The 23,003-nt window shown below is 50.5% G+C and overlaps 1 protein-coding gene across 1 annotated transcript in view; it reads right to left on the reverse strand.

Moving 5' to 3' along the window:
- Positions 1 to 3,034: 3,034 nt before the first annotated feature.
- GPT2 (glutamic--pyruvic transaminase 2) overlaps positions 3,035 to 23,003 on the reverse strand; it is a 34,975-nt gene continuing 15,006 nt past the window's right edge. Inside the window, exons 5-12 of the mRNA XM_059152025.1 lie at positions 22,218 to 22,351; positions 19,992 to 20,235; positions 15,378 to 15,457; positions 13,209 to 13,345; positions 9,743 to 9,917; positions 8,134 to 8,289; positions 6,757 to 6,869; positions 3,035 to 5,484 (exon numbers count right to left, since the gene is read on the reverse strand). Of these exons, the coding sequence (XP_059008008.1) occupies positions 5,394 to 5,484; positions 6,757 to 6,869; positions 8,134 to 8,289; positions 9,743 to 9,917; positions 13,209 to 13,345; positions 15,378 to 15,457; positions 19,992 to 20,235; positions 22,218 to 22,351 (1,130 nt within the window). The 3' untranslated portion in view covers positions 3,035 to 5,393. The remainder of the gene's footprint in view (positions 5,485 to 6,756; positions 6,870 to 8,133; positions 8,290 to 9,742; positions 9,918 to 13,208; positions 13,346 to 15,377; positions 15,458 to 19,991; positions 20,236 to 22,217; positions 22,352 to 23,003) is intronic.

Below are 23,003 nucleotides of genomic sequence, written 5' to 3' on the forward strand. Positions count from 1 at the left end.
GAGAGAGGGGGATGCAGGCTCCCCATTGAGCAGAGAGCCCTGAAGGGCTCCGTCCCAGGACCCTGGGATCATCACCTGAGCTGAAGGCAGAGGCTTTAACCCACTGAGCCACCCAGGCACCCCTATGCATCATTATTTTTAAAAACCAAGAATTATGTGCCATCTAAATGCTTATGAGTGCAGCTAACTAAATGATGGCAGATGAGGTCGCCATGGAAACTGCACATTAGGCAATTTTATTAACATGTTTTGATGCTGAAGGGGGACAAAGTTAGGATCCAAACCACACTCACATACACATCTCAACCACGTTAAAAATATTCTCAGGAAAAGGGCAGTAAGGAAATCTCCCAGAATGCTAGGCTTGATGAACTCTGCTTAGGGGGTTTCAAATTTTCTGAACTTTTCTTCATTTTCTAGCTTTTCCACATGAACGTTTACTTTGATAGAGTATTTTTGAGTTTTACACTTCTGTGTAATGGATACTTTTGTGGTCTGAACTTGTCAGTTACCATTAGGATTCTAGATGCTTAAGAATCTTCAAAATCTTTTAAGATCTTCAAAATTTAGTATCTTTAAAAGGACTTCCAAGGGATGGCTGCAGTATTTGCATTCAGAGCAAAGGCAGATGAAATTGGGGAGGAGACAAAAAAATGCTAAGTTCTTTTGTGCTTGTTTGTTTGTTTGAAGTGAGAGAAAGGAATCTCAATAGGAAACTCCAGCTGACCTGAGCCTCTTTAGAGAGTTGGGTGGGTACCTGGCTGGAAGTTCCATCTTCATTTTTCTTGGGGAGAAGGGTATCTCCTGGCTTGGGGGCAGGATGAAGGCCAAAGATATCTGGCATTCCTCAAAGGCACTGAGAGGTGGGCAAAGGCATGTTCCTTAAATCAGTAGAGAACAGGGCACCTGGGTGGCTCAGTGGGGTAAGCCGCTGCCTTCAGCTCAGGTCATGATCTCAGGGTCCTGGGATCGAGTCCCACATCGGGCTCTCTGCTCAGCAGGGAGCCTGCTCCCCTCTCTCTCTGCCTGCCTCTCCATCTACTTGTGATCTCTGTCAAATAAATAAATAAAATCTTTAAAAAAAAAAATCAGTAGAGAACAGCATCACCCCCTTCTCCTGTGCCTGACCCACATATTGCTTTCAAGCCCAGCACACTGGGTGGATAGAGTTTGAGTCCAGAACTGTCTGGGGGCCATTCTATCTATGGCTTTTCAAGGACAGTGACCACATCCTACTAAATTTTTTTTTTTTAAAGATTTTTATTTATTTATTTGACAGAGAGAGATCACAGGAGACAGAGAGGCAGGCAGAGAGAGAGAGAGAGGAGGAAGCAGGTTCCCTGCCGAGCAGAGAGCCGGATGCGGGACTCGATCCCAGGACCCTGAGATCATGACCTGAGCCGAAGGCAGCGGCTTAACCCACTGAGCCACCCAGGAGCCCCACATCCTACTAACTTTTGACTCCCCATTCCCTAGGGGTCTGTAGCTCATGGGTACTTATCAAACATTTGCTGAAGGCTTTCTGGGTGTGTTACAGCAAATCAATACCAAAAATAATACAGAATAGTCTAATCCCTTCCTATTTAATAAACTATGTAATAAGCCTCACCAAGTTTAGTCTCCAGACAAGATGTGTACGTTCCCAAAATGTATGAATGATGAGGGAAGATAGTCCCCTTGGTTATCAACCAGTAATGGCCCTTAACCAACCCACCCAACGCATACCATTCCCTCCCCTAGTCCCTCTCTAAAGAGCCACCTGTAGTAAATGAGGCACCCTGTCCTACAGAGAGCAGCTTCTCTTCCAATGGCTTTGATGGCGCTGGCAATTCCAAGCCCCTTTTCTACCTCCATGAGCAAGCACAGGGCCAGCCGAAGCCCCCAGGGCCACAGAGACTGGTTCAGGGAAGGGCAGATGGACCAAGGCTGCCAAGGTCCTTTCCTGGAATTTTTCAAAACGCAGCTAGACAAGACAGTCTTTGCATTTAACAGAGTAAACAGGAGAACCTAAGCCAGCTTCCCTCCATGACTTGAATACAATTCCTCTTTCCTACTTCAGGGTTCCATTTTTTTCTTTCTTTCTTTTTTTTTTTTTTTAAGATTTTATTTATTTGACAGAGAGAGGGAGATTACAAGTAGGCAGAGAGGCAGGCAGAGAGGGGAAAGCAGGCTCCCTGCTGAGCAGAGAGCTGGATACGGGGCTCAATCCCAGGACCCTGAGATCATGACCCGAGCCAAAGGCAGAGACTTAACCCACTGGGCCACCCAGGCGCCCCACGGGTTCCATTTCTTCCAGCTGAAAGAATCCTACTTTTTTCCTTCTCCATCTCCCAATCTTTCTTTAATAAAGACATACAAATTTTAGTTTAGTTTAGTTTAAAGTTCAAGTTTTGAATTTCAAAACCACACATCAAAACTTAGGTGGATCTGGGAGAGGCTGAGGAAAAGGAATGAAATCCCCCGTATAGACGACTCCTCCTTTCCCCACTGGCCTCACAGCTCATCACTCTTTCATGGACCGCCAAGGCTGCATTCATTTTAACACCATGGCATTTAAAGAATCCACATTTCCCCACCTCAAACAAGAGAAAGCCCTAAGCAGGCAGGGCGGGGTGGGGGTGTGGGGTTGACATCTAGAAGGAAATGGAGATTGAGAAGTGACTGGGGGCGCCTGGGTGGCTCAGTGGGTTAAGCCGCTGCCTTCGGCTCAGGTCATGATCTCAGGGTCCTGGGATCGAGTCCCGCATCAGGCTCTCTGCTCAGCGGGGAGCCTGCCTGCTTCCCTCTCTCTCTCTCTGCCTGCCTCTCTGTCTCCTGTGATCTCTCTCTGTCAAATAAATAAATAAAATCTTTAAAAAAAAAAAAAAAAAAAAGAGAAGTCGTGACTGAAGTCTGTAGAACTGGGGGAAAATGTTCATTCGAGTGCTAGAAACATAAATTACAGAGTGAAGATGTACAATTCGTGACATCTGCTTGTGTTTAGATTGGGATCTGCTAGGTAGACGTGAACTACAAGGAAAAATGAACACAGTCACCATTTTGGACATGTATTTTATTGTATAGAAATTTCCAGCAGAGCTAGCATTAAGTACCTTTGTCAGGAGATGCCTGTGGGAATCTAAGTCAGAGAACAGGGACAGGCAAGCCTGTCAGCTCTTCCTGCAAAACCACACAACACTGGGACAACCACCAGCTGGGCCTCAAGGTACAAGGTGACGGGCCACCCAAGGTACAGTCCCGCATCCCCCATGTGTGGATCTAGGTGAACAAAGAAATTCTGCAGGTATAGATTTAAAGCGCGACCCCAAATGACAAATGACTTTCTTTGGCGGTACCCAATATATCACGATCAGCGTTCCTCCCCTGGATGAAGTTAACCTCCTAAGCCAGCTGACCTTCTTACGTTTTTATTTATTTATTTATTTTAAAAGCAAACCAAGTGCATACAGCGTCTTTTAAAAAGTCTTGTAAACGTTGCAAAGTTTTTAGGTGTTATTTATAATCTGAAGAGATTCATAAAAAAACTACTGGACTTGTTAAGACTACAAATACTAGCCCCCTGGTCCCCCCATGAAAAAAGCAGTTGTTACAAAAATATAAAAAATAGACTAGCTTCTACTATGTAACCTCTCCACCAGAAACCTCACGACTCGGGGCATATCCTGCTTTTACGTACCATCCAACACACACAAGTGCAATTTTCTCAATTTTTAAGGAAGGAAAAGTTCCAAAACATGCCCTTTGTTACTTGGGACTGTGGCTCCTTTCTTCACAGGGACTATAATGCTAGCAAGTAGGGACAGTTTGCAGTTTCCTACTGCCTTCCCCTGCATGGGCCCAGCACAGAGATTTCAGCGTAGGAGGCTGCCTTCAAAGCTCACGCCTCTTCATATTCGTGTCTCTGGTGCCTTTGATTCCAGTTTGGGACTTTGTGGGTCCCCAGGCTCCTGAGCTGGCTTTGGCTTCCCTCGCTGCCTACTGGGGAAGGCCACTGGTAGGAGGGGGCCCTCAGGGAAGGGGCTCTCAGAGAAGCCTGCTGTTCCCAGAGCCCCAACATCTGGGGAGTGCGGCTCAGGGCCCCACCCAGCTCTGCTAATGCCACGGAAGTGGCAGGCCTGGTGCAGAAAGGCCTAGGATGCCCCAGGAGGGTATGCAGAGTCTGCGAGGGGAGCCAGCAGCAGACGTGGAGGCAAAATCCTTGGCATTAAGTTAAAATAATTTGATAAACTTCCAATCCAATGACATGTACTTGTCCACAGCAGCCAAGCTACCAGGCACTTTGGCCAACTGTGAGCTAGGAAATGGGCTGAATTCGTTTTGAAACAGCAGACACTACAGGAGGGGACTGGTGGCGAGGGCTTGGCTGTGGTCAAATCCTTGAGGATGCCCCTCCCTCATCGGGACAGTCTTAGTGTTTCCTTGTCCCCGCTGTCACCAACAGGGGGCGATGTGTGTAAAGGCTCAAGGGAGCCCTTGGTAGAGACCGGCTTCGGGCTAACAGCAGGATGCAGCCACACAACAGCAGACAGATCTGTCACACAACGACAGGGATATTGCTGGGCCGTACCCTGCATCCCCGAAGTCCAGGGAGAACAGTCAGACGGGGGTCCCAGCCTAAGCCTGCTTCACCCCCAAAGCCCTCACTACCTGCTGCTCTCTGTGCAGAGTCCTCACTACCTGCTGTGTGCTCCCAAGGGGAGACCTGGCTCAGCTGGGAGCCTGGCTCACACCCACTCCTCCCCTGCAGGACCTGTCAACCTTGGCCATAGCCCCCAGTACCTGTCACGACCTAGCCTGGCACCCAGTATAACCAGCCTGCTGCTACTTTCACCATTCTTGTCTGAGAGAAAGGCCACCTGCCTGCAGGCCAGAATGGTGGGCCCTTTCTGAGCCTCCAGTGGACTTCCAGCCTCTCCTGTTTGAAGAACTAGATTTTCACACCACTAAGGGTTTTATTTCACAGATCACGGTGGTGAGTTTAGGATTTCCAGTCCTCGCCATGATTGTCATACATTCCCCACACCTTGTTTCTTCAGATCCGAAACATCTCTCGCCCAACATACCCTGGTTGTTTTAAACTCCAATGACCTTCCCAAAAGAACAACGGATTCAGAGAACGCCGACCACATGTGCTGAGCAAGTCCCCTCTACTTTGGTTGCTTCAAAAAAACAGGACTTGTGAGATATCCCCAGTCACACTGCTCAGAAGAGAAGTGCTCCCAACATCAAGGCACAAAGAAAGAAGTCTCTTGGGGCAGAATGACAACGAAAGCGACCAGTGACCTTTGTGAGGCCTGAGGCAGAGTCGCCAGGGAAGGCAAGTTCAGTCTGGCGTGGGTGGGCATCAGGGGGAAGGCCTGACTAGCGGGTCTCCCTTTGGGCCCAAGCAGTCCTCATGCATACTTCTCTAGGAACTTTATGTGGAAGTCCTTCACCTTCTGTAGAACCGTCTTCAGCTTCTCCACCGGAGGGAGGATGGTCATTCTGTCAGGAAACAGGGCAGCAGTTAGCCTGGACACGAGTTGCTCTGGAAAAGGGGAGAGGAAAGAACCCAGCAGCTCTTTCCGTCACCTGAGTTGTAGAGAGGAGGAGGAGTAGGCAGCAGTGGGAGGGGGATGCTGGTCTTCGCTGCGAAAGCACCAGCCCCAGGACAGAACGTGGAACTTGTTGAACCACCCCCAACCCCAAATCATACATGTTCTTTCTACCCAAGTAACACACAGGACCAAAAGCAGGAAGATGGCAGCAGAGGCTCCCTGACACGTCCACCTGTGATGGCAGGCCAGGACGACGTTCTGACCGGTCCATACAATCTCTAGAGAATGACTTCATTTCCCTACAGATACAGAATGAGCTGTTCCTCCTGCTAGGCAGGCCCTTTTAAAATCTTAGAGGGAGAACGAACCTCTGTCACAAGTCTCCCTCCAAAGGAACTCCCAAGTTGCCATGGTAACTAACTCCTTCCTCTAATACTGCCATTATGCCCCCCATCCCCAAAAGGCAGCCCTCTCCAGTTAACTGTTTCTTGAATGAGTCACAGCTTGCCAAGGTGAACCTAACTAGCGGGGAGAGGCCAACCACGCATGTCTGTCCATCCGGGGCACACAGCCCACGACCTGAGTCAGGTCTTGGCTCCAAGGTGCTAACTAAGCTCATGACATTTCTTTTTTTAGCATCTTCTGCAGGAGACATCTGAGAGCACTGTGAGTGGAGAAGGTGCTGTTCTGAACAGAACAGGCCTTGGTGGGGAAATCCCCTGCTCCCCAGGCCGCCATCCCAGCAGGGTCGGCACACACGGTGCAGTACGTCTCAGTAAGCAAAACTCATCCCAATGTTTCAGATGCAATATCTCTGCAGACTTCTGGATGAGCTCCTGGGCACCTGGACACTGTATGCTACTGCGTGCACTTGAGAAAGGACAGGGAGATAAAACAAAACAGCCTACCAGGAATATTTCAGATGGTACAATACAGATGGAGACGGGGCGGGGTGGGGTGGAGGAAGACAAGAGTGGTCAAGCAGATGACCTTGGGATCTACCCACAGTGTTCCTAAATCCCTAGACCCAGTTCTCAGCATGGCTCTGCAGCAAGGCAGAATGGGGGTGGGCGGGGGGGTCTGCAGCAGGGGTGTGAACCGCACATACTGCCATCTCTGGAACCAGCCTGTGCTTTCGGCCTGAACATGCTGCACACACAGATGCCCAAGTTTTCCAAGACCAACCTCGGACCAGCCCCACGGTGCAAGACAGAGGTACCTGAAGTGATAGGTGCCTTCCCTCTGCCCGAAGCCGCTGCCAGGTACAACACAGATGCCGGTCTCCTCCAGGAGCTTCATACAGTAGAACATGTCGGGGGCCATTTTATGGGCCTGTGGGAACAGGGCAGAACTCAGGGTTCGTGTATGGCTTTGTAAAACACACCACTGAACACCTGAAGGCCAGTAACCTCTGCAGCGGCAGGCTCTCTCCCACAGCGGGGCCCTTCTCCCCTCCCCGCAAGGATCGAGGCAGGACAGTGGACGTGGCCGGAAGCAGGTGCAAGGAACAAGGAAGCTGAAGTCTACTTCAGGATGGCCACAGGTTATGGTACTTCTGTTCCTCGCCCAGGATTGACAGTTTCTTTCCTTTGGGCCCCACACCCCAGCAGCAGGCTTTGGCGGCGGCTCCTATATGCCGAGCACGTAAGCCTCTGATGACGAGGCCCCGAGTGCTGCGCCCAGGGTGGCTTTCAGAGATCATCTCCACAGGGGCTTTGTTCACAGAGCTTCTCCCCTCTGGTCTGGACAACCCACGGTACCTTCTGAATGGGTTCCTGGGCTCCAGCACCCGGGATTCTGACTCAGTAGGGCTGAGTAGGGGAGGGCCCAGATTCTGAATGTTTAGTGGGTACTGAGGAGGTTTGGGGGGCATGAGGATACTTTCAGAAATACTGCAATACTCTGCAAACCGTGGGAAACGTGGAATCTGAGAAACAAACTGAGGGTTTTGGAGGGGAACTGGGGTGGGTAGGATGAGCCTGGTGGTGGGCATTAAGGAGGGCACGTACTGCGTGGAGCACTGGGTGTGGTGCACAAACAACGAATCTTGGAACACCGAAAAAGTAAAATAAAGTTAAAAATATATATATTGCTCTGTCCCTTGATCCTCAAAGTACGGTCTGTGGCATGGCCTGAAAATGCCGCACATACAGAATCCCGGGCCCTCCGCAGACTTCCTGCGCCAGCACGGGCACTGTAACAAGCCCCCCAGGTCATTTCATGTTCACATTCCAGTTTGGACAGGTGCTGCCCTAGGGTAGTCGCTGCACAGAGCAGATGCTGTCATGGCTTCTTCATTGTTAAATGCATCATGTCACACGTGGGGCACTTGCCTTCTTAACACTGGAGTTCACAGAGCCCAGATCCACTGGGTCTGCCTACCTAGGGCTGACCTCACCTCTGCCCCTCACCACAGCATGCTGCAGGGCTGGGCTTCCGAGAGCCTGCCATCTTTATGCTGAATGCACCAGCTGGCAGAACAGTCTGCAATATTCCAAGTCCCCAGAGCCAGTACTTTTGCTCCCTGAGACAAGAACAGCCCCCAATCCAGCAATCCCAAGCAAGCTCAAGTGTGCCCCAGCCCAGCACCCCAGACCTGAGCTGCCTCCACGGCTTTGCTGGGGATGAAGATCCGAGGAAAGGCGTACATAGCTCCCTGCAAGGGGTTGCAATGAATTCCCGGGACTTGGTTAAACAGGTCTTCCGTCAGCTTAGCCTTTTTGGCCAGATTACCCAGGACAGACTCTTTCTCCTGAGGAGACACAGAAAGCACGGGAGTCAGCGTATCTCTGGGCATCATGGAATGGCTCCAGCCACTAGGAATGGTCCCTTCAATGCGGGGGGCAACGGAGCAGCAGGGTGAAAAGTGCACGAACACAGCAAACCAGGTAGGTGGGCGAAACACATCCCTCTCCAGGAACTTTTTCCCTGGGTGCTCAGCCCCGAAGGCTGCCCACAGCCCCAGGGCACACAAGGCACACAAGTATAGAGGGTTCTGGGCAATAGGTAGGTCCTACATAGGTTGTGTCATGGCTTCTGTTCTTGTATAGGCGGTCCTTCCTGAAAACGAGAAAACCCCATCCCAGCCCAGAAGTATGAATGGACTTGGCCCTGGATGGAATGCTCTAGAACATGCTTCCAAGAGATGGCCCACACTCTTTACTTTGGGCACCATTCTCAATCTGTGTGGTGTGCATAGGGCATGTGACCCAGGCAAAGCAAATCAGTGACTGGCTCAGAGGTGAACCATTTCCAGGACCGCTGCTGCACTGGGGCATGAAGCTGTGGCCTGCAGGTGAATAAAACATGGTCCACGCATACAAGGGAGTATCATTCAGCCTTTAAAGGGAAGCAAATTCTCACATGCTATGACACAGATGTACCTTGAGGGCATTATGCTGAGTGACATAAACCAGTCACAAAAAGACAAATATTGTATGGGTCCACTGAGACGAAGTACCTAGAAGAGTCCCAGTCATAGAGACAGAAAGCAGAACTGAGGTTAGCAGGGGCGGGAGGGACAGGGAAATGGGGAGTTGGTGTTTAATGGAGACAAAGTTTCAGTTTGGGATGAGAAAAAGGTTCTGGAGATCAACAGTGGTGACCGCTGTACAGCAGTGTAAATGGATTTTATGTACTAAACTGTTCAGCTAAAAATGGTTAAAATGGTAAATTTTACATTCTGTGTATTTTACCACATTTTAAAATAATGCGAGCCTGGAACAGCTGGGAACGGACTTTTGGTTACATGACCCACACATTTTGTTTAAACTAGCTGGCTGGGTTTTTTTCCCTTGCAGCTTAAAAGGGTCTGAGTGGATCACTTTGAGCTGCAAAGACAGCAGTTAGGCCAAAGGCAGGCCTATGGCCTGGAAGCAATGCCAGGCCCATCATTTCTTCTTTTCGGTTTAGTAACAGAAGCCCCCGCCCAGGTTTCTCAGGACGCAAGGCCTTTCCCTGGGGGTGTCCGCCCGCCCACCCGGGTCCACATGTTCACAGGTGACAAAGAAGTGGTCCTCTACTTCAGAGCATCTTCACACGTTTTAATTAACCTCATGTGGTGGTTCAGGTACAAGAGGAGTCATGAGCGCCCCTGGGAGGCCATCTGGAGAGAGGCTGGCCATGGTGACCCAGAGTCCAACGTGAGTGCTCAGGACCCTGGCTGTGGCAGTGACACAGAGGGGCCACAGGACACGGCAACTCACCCTGTGGAACTGCTCGAAGGATTCCTCTCCAGGCACTGGGGGGTTCACGACGATGTCCATGGCAGCCTGGCCGGACACTGGCGGGCAGAGCCGCACGGAGAGCAGCTTTACCAGCTGGCCTTTGATCTCAGGATGCAGGTTGATCACCTCCATGTAGCCTCCTCTGTAGCCACACCTGCAGGGTTGAAGAAGGAAGGACCCACCACTCAGAAAGGCCTCAACTACGGGCAGTCGGTCAACCAGAAGGTTCTGTAAGCATCCCCATGCCTAACAGAGTGGCCAGGTGTGGCTGAGTTCTTCGCAACATAAGGTGAATGGCAGTGACATGGGCAAAGTCCACATCACTTCCTTATAAGGAAAAAGCATGCTCTCCCCTCTTTTTTCTTGCTTTTTCCCACTTCCAGAGACATGGAGATGCTGGAGGAGCAGCCTCAGTGTAGAGATGCCGCATGTTGACTAGGCAGAGGCCTCCTCCGTGAATGACCCCAAGGTCAGACTGTCCTGACCTCCCCTGCCTTTGGGCTATTACGTGACAGTCAGATACACTTTCACCTTGTTTTAGCCCCTGTACTTAGGGGCCTCTTTGTTAAAGCAGCTTCGTCTGAGGCCTAGCTAATACAACGGCCCAGGATTCAGGCCCACACAGGCTCCAGGGGTGGGTCCAGATTCAAAGGAGCCATGAGCAGAGCCTGAGGACTTCTGCTGGAACCTCCTGCTGCCTGAAAACAAAGTCAACCCAAAGGACAGCAGAACTGAGAAAGACAACGAGACCAAGGGATCAGAGACCAGGCCCATTGGCATCTTCAAGACTCATGGCTTCTCGCCAATATTATTTAAAAAAAAAAGAAAAAGCCTCTTTGGTACAGGTCAGTTTGAGTGGACTTTCTATTAGTTGTCACCACAAGGATCCTGACTGATACAGAGTCAAGTCACATGAATGGGAGCGGAGATATGCATTGAGTTAAAAAAAAAAAAATCAAAAATCCTTTCAGAACCAACTCGGCCCAAGCAGTCCCACTTTCCAGAAACATGCCCCCTTTTCTGGACTGTGATAGGTAAGTTCAGACGAATGACCACAGAAACGCAGACTCCCTGAGGCAGGAATCTAGTCTCACCCTCCTCTGTATACCCCACACCTTCAACCTCAGAGCCCCTGACCCAACGAGACACTCCATAAAATGCCACTGGAATCAGCCTGCAGAACTGACCCGGCAAAGGCAAGTTCCCCTCAGCCATCAGCTGCGTCTTCCGAAGCAAGAAGATAAATTCTGGGATCTCAGAGGCTGAAAGAAAGAACTTCCTGCCTAATCCTCGGCTGATGAGCAGAAAATCCACTTGAGGGGCGCCTGGGTGGCTCAGTGGGTTAAAGCCTCTGCCTTTGGCTTGGGTCATGATCTCAGCATCCTGGGATCGAGCCCAACATCGGGCTCTCTGCTCAGCAGGGAGCCTGCTTCCTCTCCTTTCCCTCTGCCTGCCTCTCTGCCTACTTGTGATCTCTGTCTGTCAAATAAATAAATAAAATCCTTAAAAAAAAGTAAAAAAAAAAAAAAAAAAAAAAATCCACTTGAGAACAACAGTCTCATCTCAGGTGAGCACATCTGAGGACTGCAGGGCCTAACTCAGGATGCCTACGTCCAGGAGACTGTTAAAAGGGTAATCAATAACACAGACGGACAGATGGCTACTTATGTGATAAAAACACTGGAGAGTGAAAAATGAGTTCACAGAGAACAGACTCATTTAGGAAAAGAGCTACACAGCACATGAGTCTAGCAAAGATAAAGCACCGCTAGGACGGGGACCAGAAGACCAGCATGAATTAACCCCTGCCCACATCAAATAAAGCCAGCTGGGCGGTCATCCCAAAGGTAGAGCTCCCGCCATCTGGCCAAAATATTTCTCCCAGCTTCACAGTTCCACTGGCTTCCAGCTTAACAAGGGAGACCCCTCCCCTGTCCTTACCCCGGGTGCATGAAAGGACCCTCCCCCAGCAGTGCCTGGGGGCACGAATGCCCTAGTCTTCCCTTCTCAGCGCTTTTGCAGTTTCCCCTTTTCTCCCCCACCTTCTGAGCAGTGAGGGCCTAGACCAGTCCCTAGACCTCCTGGCTGTCTCCGCTCCCTCCCTGTGGGACGTCAAGGCTCTGAGATCTAACAACGCACTCACCGCACTCACCGCATCTCCCAAACTTCAGTTAGCAGGCTATCGCCCCGAGCTGGGGACTCACACATCCATCTCTATCTGGACAGCCAATGGGCATTTGAAAATTTAACACATCAAAAAACCAACTCCCCATCTTTCCCCCAAATCTGCTTCAGCCACAGCCTTCCTCATGCTCTGATGGCATCTCCTTCTTCCCTGCTGTTTGAATAATAAACAACTTGGAAATGAAACTTGCCTCCTTGCTCACAATCATCTTTTCCATCAAGTCCACTCCACCTTCAAACACATCAGGACCCAGGGTCTCCCCTGCCTCTCTGTCCTGGCCCACAGCACCTCACCTGGCTGCACGTCTCTGTTCCCGCCCCTACGACACAGCAAACGGACAGCGTTTAGTAAAACGACAGCGTTTAGTAAAACTAGTAAAACGTTCAGTCAGGGGAGTTCACACCCTGCTCTCATCTTCCAACGGCTTCTATCCTGCCCAGTGATCTGGACTCCCAGGACTTCTTTGGTCTCAACAGCTGCCCCTTCCCCCCTCATGCACGGCTTTTCAGCCCCATTTCCCTGAACATTCCAGGCACGTCTCAGGGTTAAAACATATGCTGTTCCCTCTCTTAGAACGCTCCTCCCTCAGATACCTGCACAGCTCCCTCCTTCCTCCTCAGCGACCCTGCCCCTACCTACCATGGCACTCCCATTTCTTCTGTTTTTATCCACCTGAGACACGATTTTACTTGTCTACTGCCTCTCTCTCTTCACTAGGCCCTAGGTGTTTGGGGCAAGGACTGCCATGGTTTGCTGGCTGCTGTCCCCTCAGGGCCGAGATCAGCACAGGACTCACAGCAGGTCATCCGTAAGCATTGGCTGGATGAACCACGACAGGAGTGAAGCAGACTCTGCCCCCAGTACTAGGGTGGGGGGCACAGACAGCTTGCTCCCCTAGCCTCATGGCGTTCACGCACTTAACCTGCCTTCCCAGGCCACTCAAGATTTCAATGCTGGAGCCGCAGCCACAGGGCTGGCAGAAAACACTACGCTGTTGGGGCCCTGCTTTCATCTGTATCATTTACTGGGCTCAAGTTTCTTTCAAGCAGGACCTTATTTTTTAAGAACCTCTCTGCACAAGGGCTGTCCTCACACCACAGGGCTCTCCGGGGGTGGGGGGAGATGTGGTCTGACTCCTTCCGGCTTCTTGGATCAGCAGAGGCTGTAGTAAGGGTGTACACTGGCTGTGGGGCAAGGCAGAGCAGCTGCTGGTACGGGGCAGGCCCAGAGGCAGCGGGAGGGAGGTGGAAGCCGACATACTCGCCCATGTAGCCCTTGGAGGTAGAGTGGAAGGATGCAAGCTCCACGTTGCTGGAGTACTCGGGCCCCATCTCGTAAAGCACCTTCTTAAAGGAGTGGAATCTGCAGTCTGGAGAGTACACGTTGTCCTGGTACACCTGGGGGGAGAGGACAGGACAAGGGCAGTCACCCAATTTCCCCCAAGAGGCCTGAGCCCATGCAGGCTGCCAACCAGGGAGGGCACAGGTGCCCAGGCTCAGCCTAGTATGCTATGAAGCCCAACCTCTGATGCTATTTCCAAAACAAGCCATACCAAAAGAACCTTCCAGAACATGTCAGGAGGAAAGGCTTTGGGTTTTATGTCCATTTGATTTCTCCCATTCACCCACACTCAACTCCACCCAACCTCCAGACCTTTCTCCCTCATCTGACCTATGATGGCGTCAGGGACTCCTATCGGCCCAAGCAAGTTCTTTCCCTCAATGTCTACCTCTTTCCATAAGACTAATAATGAAAGCAGTTCATGTAGCTGTCCTCTGACCGTGTCCCCACTTGAAGAGCCGAATGTGTTACTCTCTTGCCCATTATGCCTCCATCCTCATTGGAACCATTCTGTTTTTTTCTGTTCGTCTCACTGTCAGCCTTCAAGACTCTCCACATGAGAGACGTCCACATATACTTCCTTCCTGTCCATGTAGTCAACCTGGCAAGCACCCTGCTCTGCCCTTGGAGATGAGCTTCCCACACTCATGTTGGAGCTCAGGGAACTGAGGCTTTTGGGGACCCTGTGGGCCCATGGGGCGTCAGCCCAGCTCCACCTTCAACAAGCTAGGCACAGCCCTCCTCCTACCCCTTCCCACACCAGAAGGGGAGGAGGTCTGCGCACCACACCACACTCTGCTGCCCCTTCTCTCCTTCAGAAAGGAAGATTTTTAACACCTGATACTAATATAACCCCGTATGTTAACTATACTGGAATTAAAAAAACAAAACAAAACTTTAGACCCATCTGCTAATCAGGGCAACCATTCAGGGGATGAGCTGTGAGTGTGTGAGTACAAGTGTAGGTATGCATGTGGGGGCTGGAGAGCGTTGGGGGTTGGAGAGTGTTCCTCTAGTGAGGAAAGAAAGGAAACCAATGTGGTAGAAGCTACCACTGACCAGAAATCATGCATAAGTGAAGAAACGAAAGTTGAATTTGACAAGCCGGAGTTTCTTCCTCACAAAGCAGGAAAAGAATGGGCAGCCTCAGCTCCACATCTGGGGTTTCGAGGAGCAGCAATCATGAAATTAAGATCCCCCCCGCCAAAGGCTGCTATAAATGGGATGGTAAAACACAGAAGCACACGCAGGCACAGGAATGCAGCAGTATGCCTACCCAGCATCCACTCTCCCCTCCAGAGAGTCCCTCCACTTGCCCTCAGGAAAGACCCCTCAGGAAACACCCTGCTCTCAGAGGCAGAGACCTCACCCCTTGCCTGGGGCCTGGTCAGTTTGCATATTGCAACCACTGGCCAAAGTGACTCATTCAGCGAGGGGTGTGTGACCTAAGCTGCACCAATGAGGTTTGATTCTGAGACTTTTGTGGGAATCACCAGGAGGAAATGCTCTTTCTAGGCTGGGAAAAAAGCAGGGCTATGGGTGAAGCCAACGAGGAAGGCGAGAGAATCTGAGATAGGGTTTGAGCCCCGAGACTTAACCCACACCTGTTATTTCTACCATCCTTTTTTTTTTTTTTTTTTTTTTTTTTTTAAAGATTTATTTATTTATTTATTTGACAGAGAGAAATCACAAGTAGATGGAGAGGCAGGCAGAGAGAGAGAGGGAAGCAGGCTCCCTGCCGAGCAGAGAGCCCGATGCGGGACTCGATCCCAGGACCCTGAGATCATGACCTGAGCCGAAGGCAGCGGCTTAACCCACTGAGCCACCCAGGCGCCCTCTACCATCCTTTTTAAGTTTCAAGTGGTTTGGCTTAACTTTCTGAAGTTTATAACCAAAGACCCAAACCAATATAGAGATGATTTAGGTCACAGTCTCATAGGCTGGCACATCCTCACCCTTGGTGAGAGTCACTCCTCCAACACCTAGAAAGTTCTCTCTGGCTACACAAGAGTCAAGTCTGGCTCCCTCCCCTTAGAAGAGAAAGCTCAGCCTCACTCCCCACAGAGGAGAATGAAGAGCAACTCTTACCTCGTCAGCCAGGAGAAAAAGCTTCTCTTCCCAGGCAAAGTGAATCACATCTTCTATGCACTTTCTGCTTTGTACCTGACCTAAAAAAAAAATCCCTTATTAAAACCAGAACGCAGCTTGTAACACTGTTTAAATTGTCCCTTGGAATGAACCCCACCAAGAATCACTCAGGTGAACGTTCTGTGTTCCCACATGACCCTTTGGGATCGCCCTCCCTAGTTACTGCTCCTGACAGGGTGTAGTCAACCTCTAGGGACCCCCCGAGTGTTGGCCCCACCTGTCTGACTCACTTAAGCCAGGCAGATGGAGGGAGACGTGTTTCACACTCAACTCGGGAGGGGTATGTGTGTGTGTATGCGGGGGAACGTTTGTCTGGGCTAGAGCCCAGAACAGGAGAACAAACCCGAAGGGTTCAGTGAATCAGCTCTGTGGCCCCCAGACCTTACCACACAGCAACAGCAGCCAGTGGAGAGATCACACTGGCTGATGGAGAGTTCCCACAACGTCTCAAAGAGGCACACACAAGCTCCGTGAGTCAGGACAAGGTCTGTGCGGCTCATCGGCTTCCTTAAAGCCAATACTCAGCAGGTGCCCAGGAAGTATTTGAGGAGTGTGTGCTGAATGAACAAGCCTGACACCAGCTCTGGGGTCTCCTGTCAGGGGCCAGGTGGGAGCTATGCATTGCTGAGGACGGGGAGCGCGTGGCAGTCCTCCCTTTCGAGGACTTGACTCAACATGAACAGTGGAAACTAACTGCGCCCCCCACCCCCGCCATGTTACAGAAATGAGTACAAAAAGCAAAACGGTCCTCTCCCAGTTCACAGGAAATGCCCCGGGTTGAGGTGGGGAAGGAACAAATTCTGCAAGGTGGAAATGGTTTGAAACTTTCTCCTGTTTCCTGACACCTACTATTGGTGTGGCACTGGAGGTGTGGCACTGGGAGGGTGAGAGTTGCTCCCATACCCTGCAAGGAACAACACTACAGTCAAGCTTGCTGACTACTTACCAAAGAAGGCTGCTTCCTTACTATGCATGTATGTGAGTCTATGGATATTACTCGTAACTATGTGCACATGTATGTGTGTGTCTAATGTGCACATTATTTATATACATGTACCTACCTTGATGCAGAGCAATCCGTAGATTATGTTACATTTTTGTTAAAAATAAAAACACTGGGGTGCCTGGGTGGCTCAGTGGGTTACGCCTCTGCCTTCAGCTCGGGTCATGATCTCAGGGTGCTGGGATGGAGCCCTGATCGGGCTCCCTGCTCAGCAGGGAACCCACTTCCACCCCTCCCCCGCCTGCTTCTATGCCTACTTGTGATCTCTTTCAAATAAATAAATAAAATCTTTAAAAAATAAAAATAAAAAATACCTCCATTCTTCCCTGTATGAGAATATTAAGAACATGTCTGGAAAAAAGTTGTATCTTACAAGAGTACAGTATGATTCAACCAGATCTCAGCTCTGAACTATCGAAAACAATGAATCAACTCCTTTACCAAAGGTTAACTCTCCTCTTGCCAAGCAAATGCCAAACTGGGCTTCCTATGAAGCTCAGCATCGGCCCTGGATTGTACAAGGAATCAGCCACTGTTCCCACAGACTGACAGGTGGTGGCTACCTGGGGGGGCTGGGCCTGCCTGCAAACCCTGTGAGGCTTACCTCTGATCCCACAGACTATCCTGTTAGAAAGCAAGCGAACATCTGAGCAGCAAGAATATCAAAACCAGGGGCACCTGGGTGGCTCAGTGGGTTAAGCTGCTGCCTTTGGCTCAGGTCATGGTCCCAGGGTCCTGGGATTGAGCCCAACATCGGGCTCTCTGCTCGGCAGGGAGCCTGCTTCCCTCTCTCTCTCTCTGCCTGTCTCTCTGCCTACCTGTGATCTCTGTCTGTCAAATAAATAAAATTAAAAAAAAAAAAAAAAAAAAAAAGAATATCAAAACCACAGGCACATAGTGCTAAGGAGCATGCAAAGAGGAACTAAGTAAGGACCGGGGCCTCAGAAAGCCTGCTGCTCAGTAGAAGGGAAGTAATTTCACTAAGGTGTGCAGTGCAGACCTGAGGACAAGGACAGAGCTTGTTTCTCTCCAGTGCCTGGGAGTCACTCAGAACATGCCCCAGAGCCAGTGGCTGGTTAGACACATGTGGTGGTGTCTAAGGGACCAGGACACAGCTGTGCCCAGCAGGGGGAGACATGAGGCCACCTTACAGAGGGATGGCTTGGACACAGGCTGGAGAGGGGTCTTCCAGGTGCCTCTCACTAGAGGCTGAGCCAAACCAAAGCCAATTTCCCAAACCTCATGAGAAAATCTGTTGTTTGAGCCTGCCCAGGGGCCTTCTCTTCTTTGAGTAACAGAGCTCAGCTGTCCTGCAGGGAACTGCCTCTCTCTGCACTCCAGCAGGGCCATGGGACACATACATGGCCAGAATCTATCCTCAGGGATAGGCAGGTGACCCTACTTGGGCCAAAGAGAACCTGGCCTGGAATTTTTGCTTTAAAACTTTGGGCAAGGCTCTCCGGGGAGGTCGCTCAGCAGGCAGACCAGGGCTAGAGCGGCTGAAGGTCACTCCAAGGACAGAGACTTCCTGGGAAGGACTCCAACCCAGACCTGGGGAAGGAATCGAGGTTCCTAGGGCAAGGATGCTGGTTCAGGTGGACTGCTTTACCCCTGGTCTTTACAGTTTTAGGACCCAAACCCTTCAGCCTTGAGCTACATTTCTGTCTTAAAACTCCGAGTCCTGGCTTATTATCCCACTCCATCTGGACACCTTTCAGCCCAAGTGGTCACAGCGTGTGGTCCAGACAAGATACCTGGCTATCTCAGGTAGGTTTCTATTTTCCATCGCCCATCTTCTAAGAGCTGACTGGTATTTCACACACTGAGAACCCAGAGAGCCAAACCAGCCTCTGCCCATTCATGAAGTTACTCTTTAAAAATTACTTATACTGGGACGCCTGGGTGGCTCAGTTGGTTAAGCAGCTGCCTTCGGCTCAGGTCATGATCCCAGCATCCTGGAATGGAGTCCCACATGGGGCTCCCTGCTCAGCAGAGAGCCTGCTTCTCCCTCTGCCTCTGCCTGCCTCTCTGTCTGCCTGTGCTCGCTCTCTTCCCCCCTCTCTCTCTGATAAATAAATAAACTTTAAAAAATAAATAATAAATAAATAAATAAAAATTACTCATATTAATATACATTCACATGATCCCTTTACCTAAAATAATAAAGTCTTTGATGCAAATATTTCTTCCTGGACAGCCAGCTGATACAGTAAATGCCTGGCTACAAAGTTACCAACCCTCTAATAGAAACTAGGCATACAGAGTATTTCCCAAAATATAGGACTTACTAACCCAAGTTTGGACCGGTACCATCAGCATCACCTGGGAGCTCGTTAGAAAAACAAATTCTCGGGGCGCCTGGGTGGCTCAGTGGTTTGGGCTGCTGCCTTCAGCTCGGGTCATGATTTCAGGGTCCTGGGATGGAGCCCCGCATCGGGCTCTCTGCTCCGCAGGAAGCCTGCTTCCCTCTCTCTCTCTCTTCCTGCCTCCCTGCCTACTTGTGATCTCTGTCTGTCAAATAAATAAATAAAATCTTTAAAAAAAAAAAAAAATTCTCAAGCCGCAGCCCTGCCTGAAAACATCAGAGTACCTTGGAGCGGAGTCCAGCAGTTTGTTTTTTAACAAGTTACAGTCTGAGAACCACTGTCCCAGTGTAGTGGTTCTCATGCAAGGCACAGGGAATACTGACTGATGGAGGGGTGCGGCGGAGGGTGGCGGGGAGGTGCACATACCCAGAGACTCAGGCAGGCAGCCCTGCCTTTGGCATTTTTTAAAAGCTCCCTTTGTGATTCTAATGTGCAACCTCAATAGAGAGCCCAGCTGTAGTCATTTTCCTTCCTCCCGCATTCGGGTTCCACTGCGCCCCTACCCCCAGGGTGCTGCTGTACACAAATGAGTGTCCCAGCCAGCCGCACCCATTTTCTGCACTCTGGAATTCAAGTGCTGCTTTCAGCTGATTGAAGCATCATTTGATGTTCCAGAGAAGCAGACTCCACAATCAACTCCAACGCGATTTGGCCCTGACCCAATTTATCTCCACAAAGGAGGAGAGAGGAGCCCTTGTTCTCAGCATCCAAATAGCAGTGGGGGCAAATGAAGCCAGTGGCCCAGAAAGATCAAAACAGGGAGGGGGCTGGGCGTTTGGTAGGGGTTTTCGTTTTTTGTTTTTGTTTTTAAATATGTAAAAATAGGAGTGCTTTTCGACTTCTGGAAGCAGGGTGTTTCAGTTTGTTTGCTGTTGTTTTTAACAAGGCATTTCCTCCTCAAGTCTCAAAGTACACAAGTAACGCTGTGTCAAAGAAAAACAAAAACGCACACACCAGCATTCTGACGACTGGTTCAGCAAAACAACTAGGAGTAAAGGTAAAGTGAGGCCTGTGATTAATGGGGACAGGCTGTGCATAATTAACCTCAAGGAGAGTCTTGGCAAATGCAAGAAAGCTGGGAGCAGCGAGAACATCACATTAACTCTTTAGTGACCAGATGTGTGTAGGACACCAGCTGCCCTGCCCCTACCGCCCAAGAAACTGGCAATGAAGTGGGGCACAGACCTGTGGGGTTCCCGGGGTTGATGATACACAGCACCTTGGGGTCACAGTGGTCTTTGGCCTCCTGCACAGCCCGCCGGAGCTCGTTCACGTTTAGGGCCCAGCAGTTCTCCTCATCCAGGTAATAGTTCACCTGGATGGCATCGAGCTCCGAGATGACAGCCGAGTAGAGGGGGTACTGTGGGATGGGGATCATCACACCGGTCCGAGACTTGCCACCCCCGGACACCAGGATCTTCAGGATTGTCTGCAACAGAGAAGTCACGGCTTTCAGGAATACTGCCCATCTCCACCCTTTGGGGACTGCCAGGAAGACTCCCCCAGAGGCCCCAACCCTAGCCTTTTACCAGCCACCCCACTGCCTGCCTTCAGTGCAGCCCCATATGAGCTGCTTGACGTCCCCCCCATCTTTAAAACGAGGTCTGCTGTGAGAAGTAAGCAAAATGAAATGCTTTCAAGTTCTTAACAAGCTAGTTAAAACACTCAATGCCTATGTTTTTTGAAGAGGCCTTTTGAAACAGTCGTTCACAAACCGGCCCTGTCTTTGCCCTTAAGTTCATTCCGTATGTCCTGGAGGGGAGGAGGGACAGGAATCTGTCTTTAGTAATTACCTGTGCCCACCGCTGGGCAGACCCTGAACAAAGAAGAGATTGTTGATTCAGGATAAAATACCTATGTACTACCACCAGGTGGCGCTTCAACCTGGTTGTTTCCCGGGCCGTGTGGCTCCAGGTTTGCAGGACTCCTGAGAAACCAGGCCAACAGAACCCCATGGCGGGGGATATGGGTGGAGGTGGCAATAACTGACTGCAAACCCTGTTCTGGAAGAGTTCCCACCTTACACACAGGCCAGTTCCTCGCTTCAAGAATGCCACTGGACTCAGAAGCTCAACAACTTGATTCTTTTCACAAAATCCTGAGGACACCTCCTTCGGTTGCTCTAGGACCTCTGCGTGTATGTGGGCTTCTCTGGGAATTGAGAGGCCCTGACAACACAACACAGTGGAAGATGTGACGGCTGGAGACCTGAGCCCCAACCCTGGAATCCCAACGGTCACAAGAGGCTGACTTAAAGACAGCAGAGCATTTAATGTTGCTGGGGCCCGTTTCCTGGGCTCCCGTAAGAGCTCCGTGCATCTGAAAGGATTAAAGCACTGAAAAAACAGGAGAAACAAGAGCCTTGGAGGTCCAAAGACCAAGATGACCCCATCAAAGGAAGGGTCCACACACACTCCCTGAGGAGAAAAAATAAAGGAACTGAAGGCACCGGCACTGATGAGGCTTAGGTAGGAGCATGCTCCAGAGGATCGCAAGACCACAGCTCCCTCAGACCCAGGACTTCAGAGCCCTTCTGCTAAGCACACTTTGACAACAGCCCCTCTTCACCCCGCCCACAGCTAACCCCCAGCCCAAGCCACCTCCTCCCTCATCTAAACACTCCCCTCACATCCATCATCCCCTTTCCCAGCCGAGTTAAAACTTAACATAAATCTAATTATCCCCTATCCATCTGTCTCTCCCCAACCTTCAAATGCTTCAATGGACATTGTTCTTAGGACAATGACCTACATCCTCAGCATGGCCACTAAGGCCCTGTAGGACTCAGGCCCCAGCTGCCTCTCTAGCCCACGTCTGGAAACTCTGGCCCTTGCTACATGTGCTCATTCACTCTGACTCTTTCCAGCTCACAGCCTCTGCACACGTTGACCTTCTGTTCAGAACGCACTCTGTCCCCCGCCTCCCCGTTCATGCCTACATATCCCCCAGATCTCTGCTCAGTCATCCTTTGAGAAGAAACCTTTCTGCTCCCCACAACCACCCCCACCCCCTGCTGCTCCTCCTGGGGCACTCTGTCCTCTTCACCCAGAAGAGAAATTGAAAGCTTGTGATATAGCATTTATCTATGGGTTATCAATGCTGGTCTGATAGGGCACTAGGGTGTAAGCAGAGGCCAAGTGTGTTCAGTTCCCACGGTCTTCCGAGCACCTGGTACAGCACCTTGCAGAGGAGGAACACCAGTAGGAACTAAGCGAGAGAAAGGCTAATGCCACCAGAAAGACAGGCACCCTCGAGTGCCCATGGCTCCTCTCCAGCTGGACCTGCAGAGCGCCAACCCCTCCTCCCAGGCCTATTTCTCCCTACTGGCACAGGCTCACATCCTTGTCCCTAACTAGGAAGGCTGTTCTTCATGGGGGTAAACACTGGAGAGCGAGCCCCCCTCACACGTACAGAAATGCCATCACTGGCTCCTGTGGTCAGGTAAATGTTGTCCGGGTCTGCAGGCACACCACCGTCTCTCCTGGTGATGTAGGCAGCCACGTCTTCACGGATGCAGTTGACGCCCTGGCTAGCACTGTAAGACCCTGTAAGACAGCAAGCAAGACAGTCACTAGAGGCAGGATGACTGGCTCTATGGAGTTGGGGACATCCATGTAATTACCTACATGGGGACAGGGGGGTGGGAGGGGTTTTAGGACCCAACTCCCACTATTCTAGGCTGTGGAATCATGGCAGGCTGCTTAACCACCTACCCACCCACCCATCCACTCATCTGCTATCTAGGCATTCGTCTACCTGCCCATCCACCTGTCTACCCACCTACCCAACCACACACTCGGTATTCACAGAGGAGCTGTTAGACGTCAAGTGTTACTCCAGGTCCTGGCTTCCCATCAGTCAAATGTGCCTATACCTGTTTTATCCACCCTCCTGGGGTTTACAAACGGCAAGAGCCTTCTGGAGCACACTGCACACGTTCTCTGTCATGATCTGGTGAGGGTTACACAGGTGTATACATGTGCAAAAAATTATCTGAGCTGTATACTAATATTGGTTCATTTTATTATAGATTTGTTAATATCTCCATAAAGAGTTTTTTTGTTTTGTTTTGTTTTTTTAATGTCAGGCCACTATTTTTAGGAAGAATTTGAATATATATACTTGTGTAGGCACATCTGGCAGGAGTCCCAAAGTGGTGAGGATGAGCTCTGTGGGGAAGTGAAGGGGAGGCCAGGG

Source organism: Mustela lutreola, chromosome 16 (assembly GCF_030435805.1).
Source record: "Mustela lutreola isolate mMusLut2 chromosome 16, mMusLut2.pri, whole genome shotgun sequence".
In the NCBI taxonomy this organism is placed as follows: Eukaryota; Metazoa; Chordata; class Mammalia; order Carnivora; family Mustelidae; genus Mustela; species Mustela lutreola.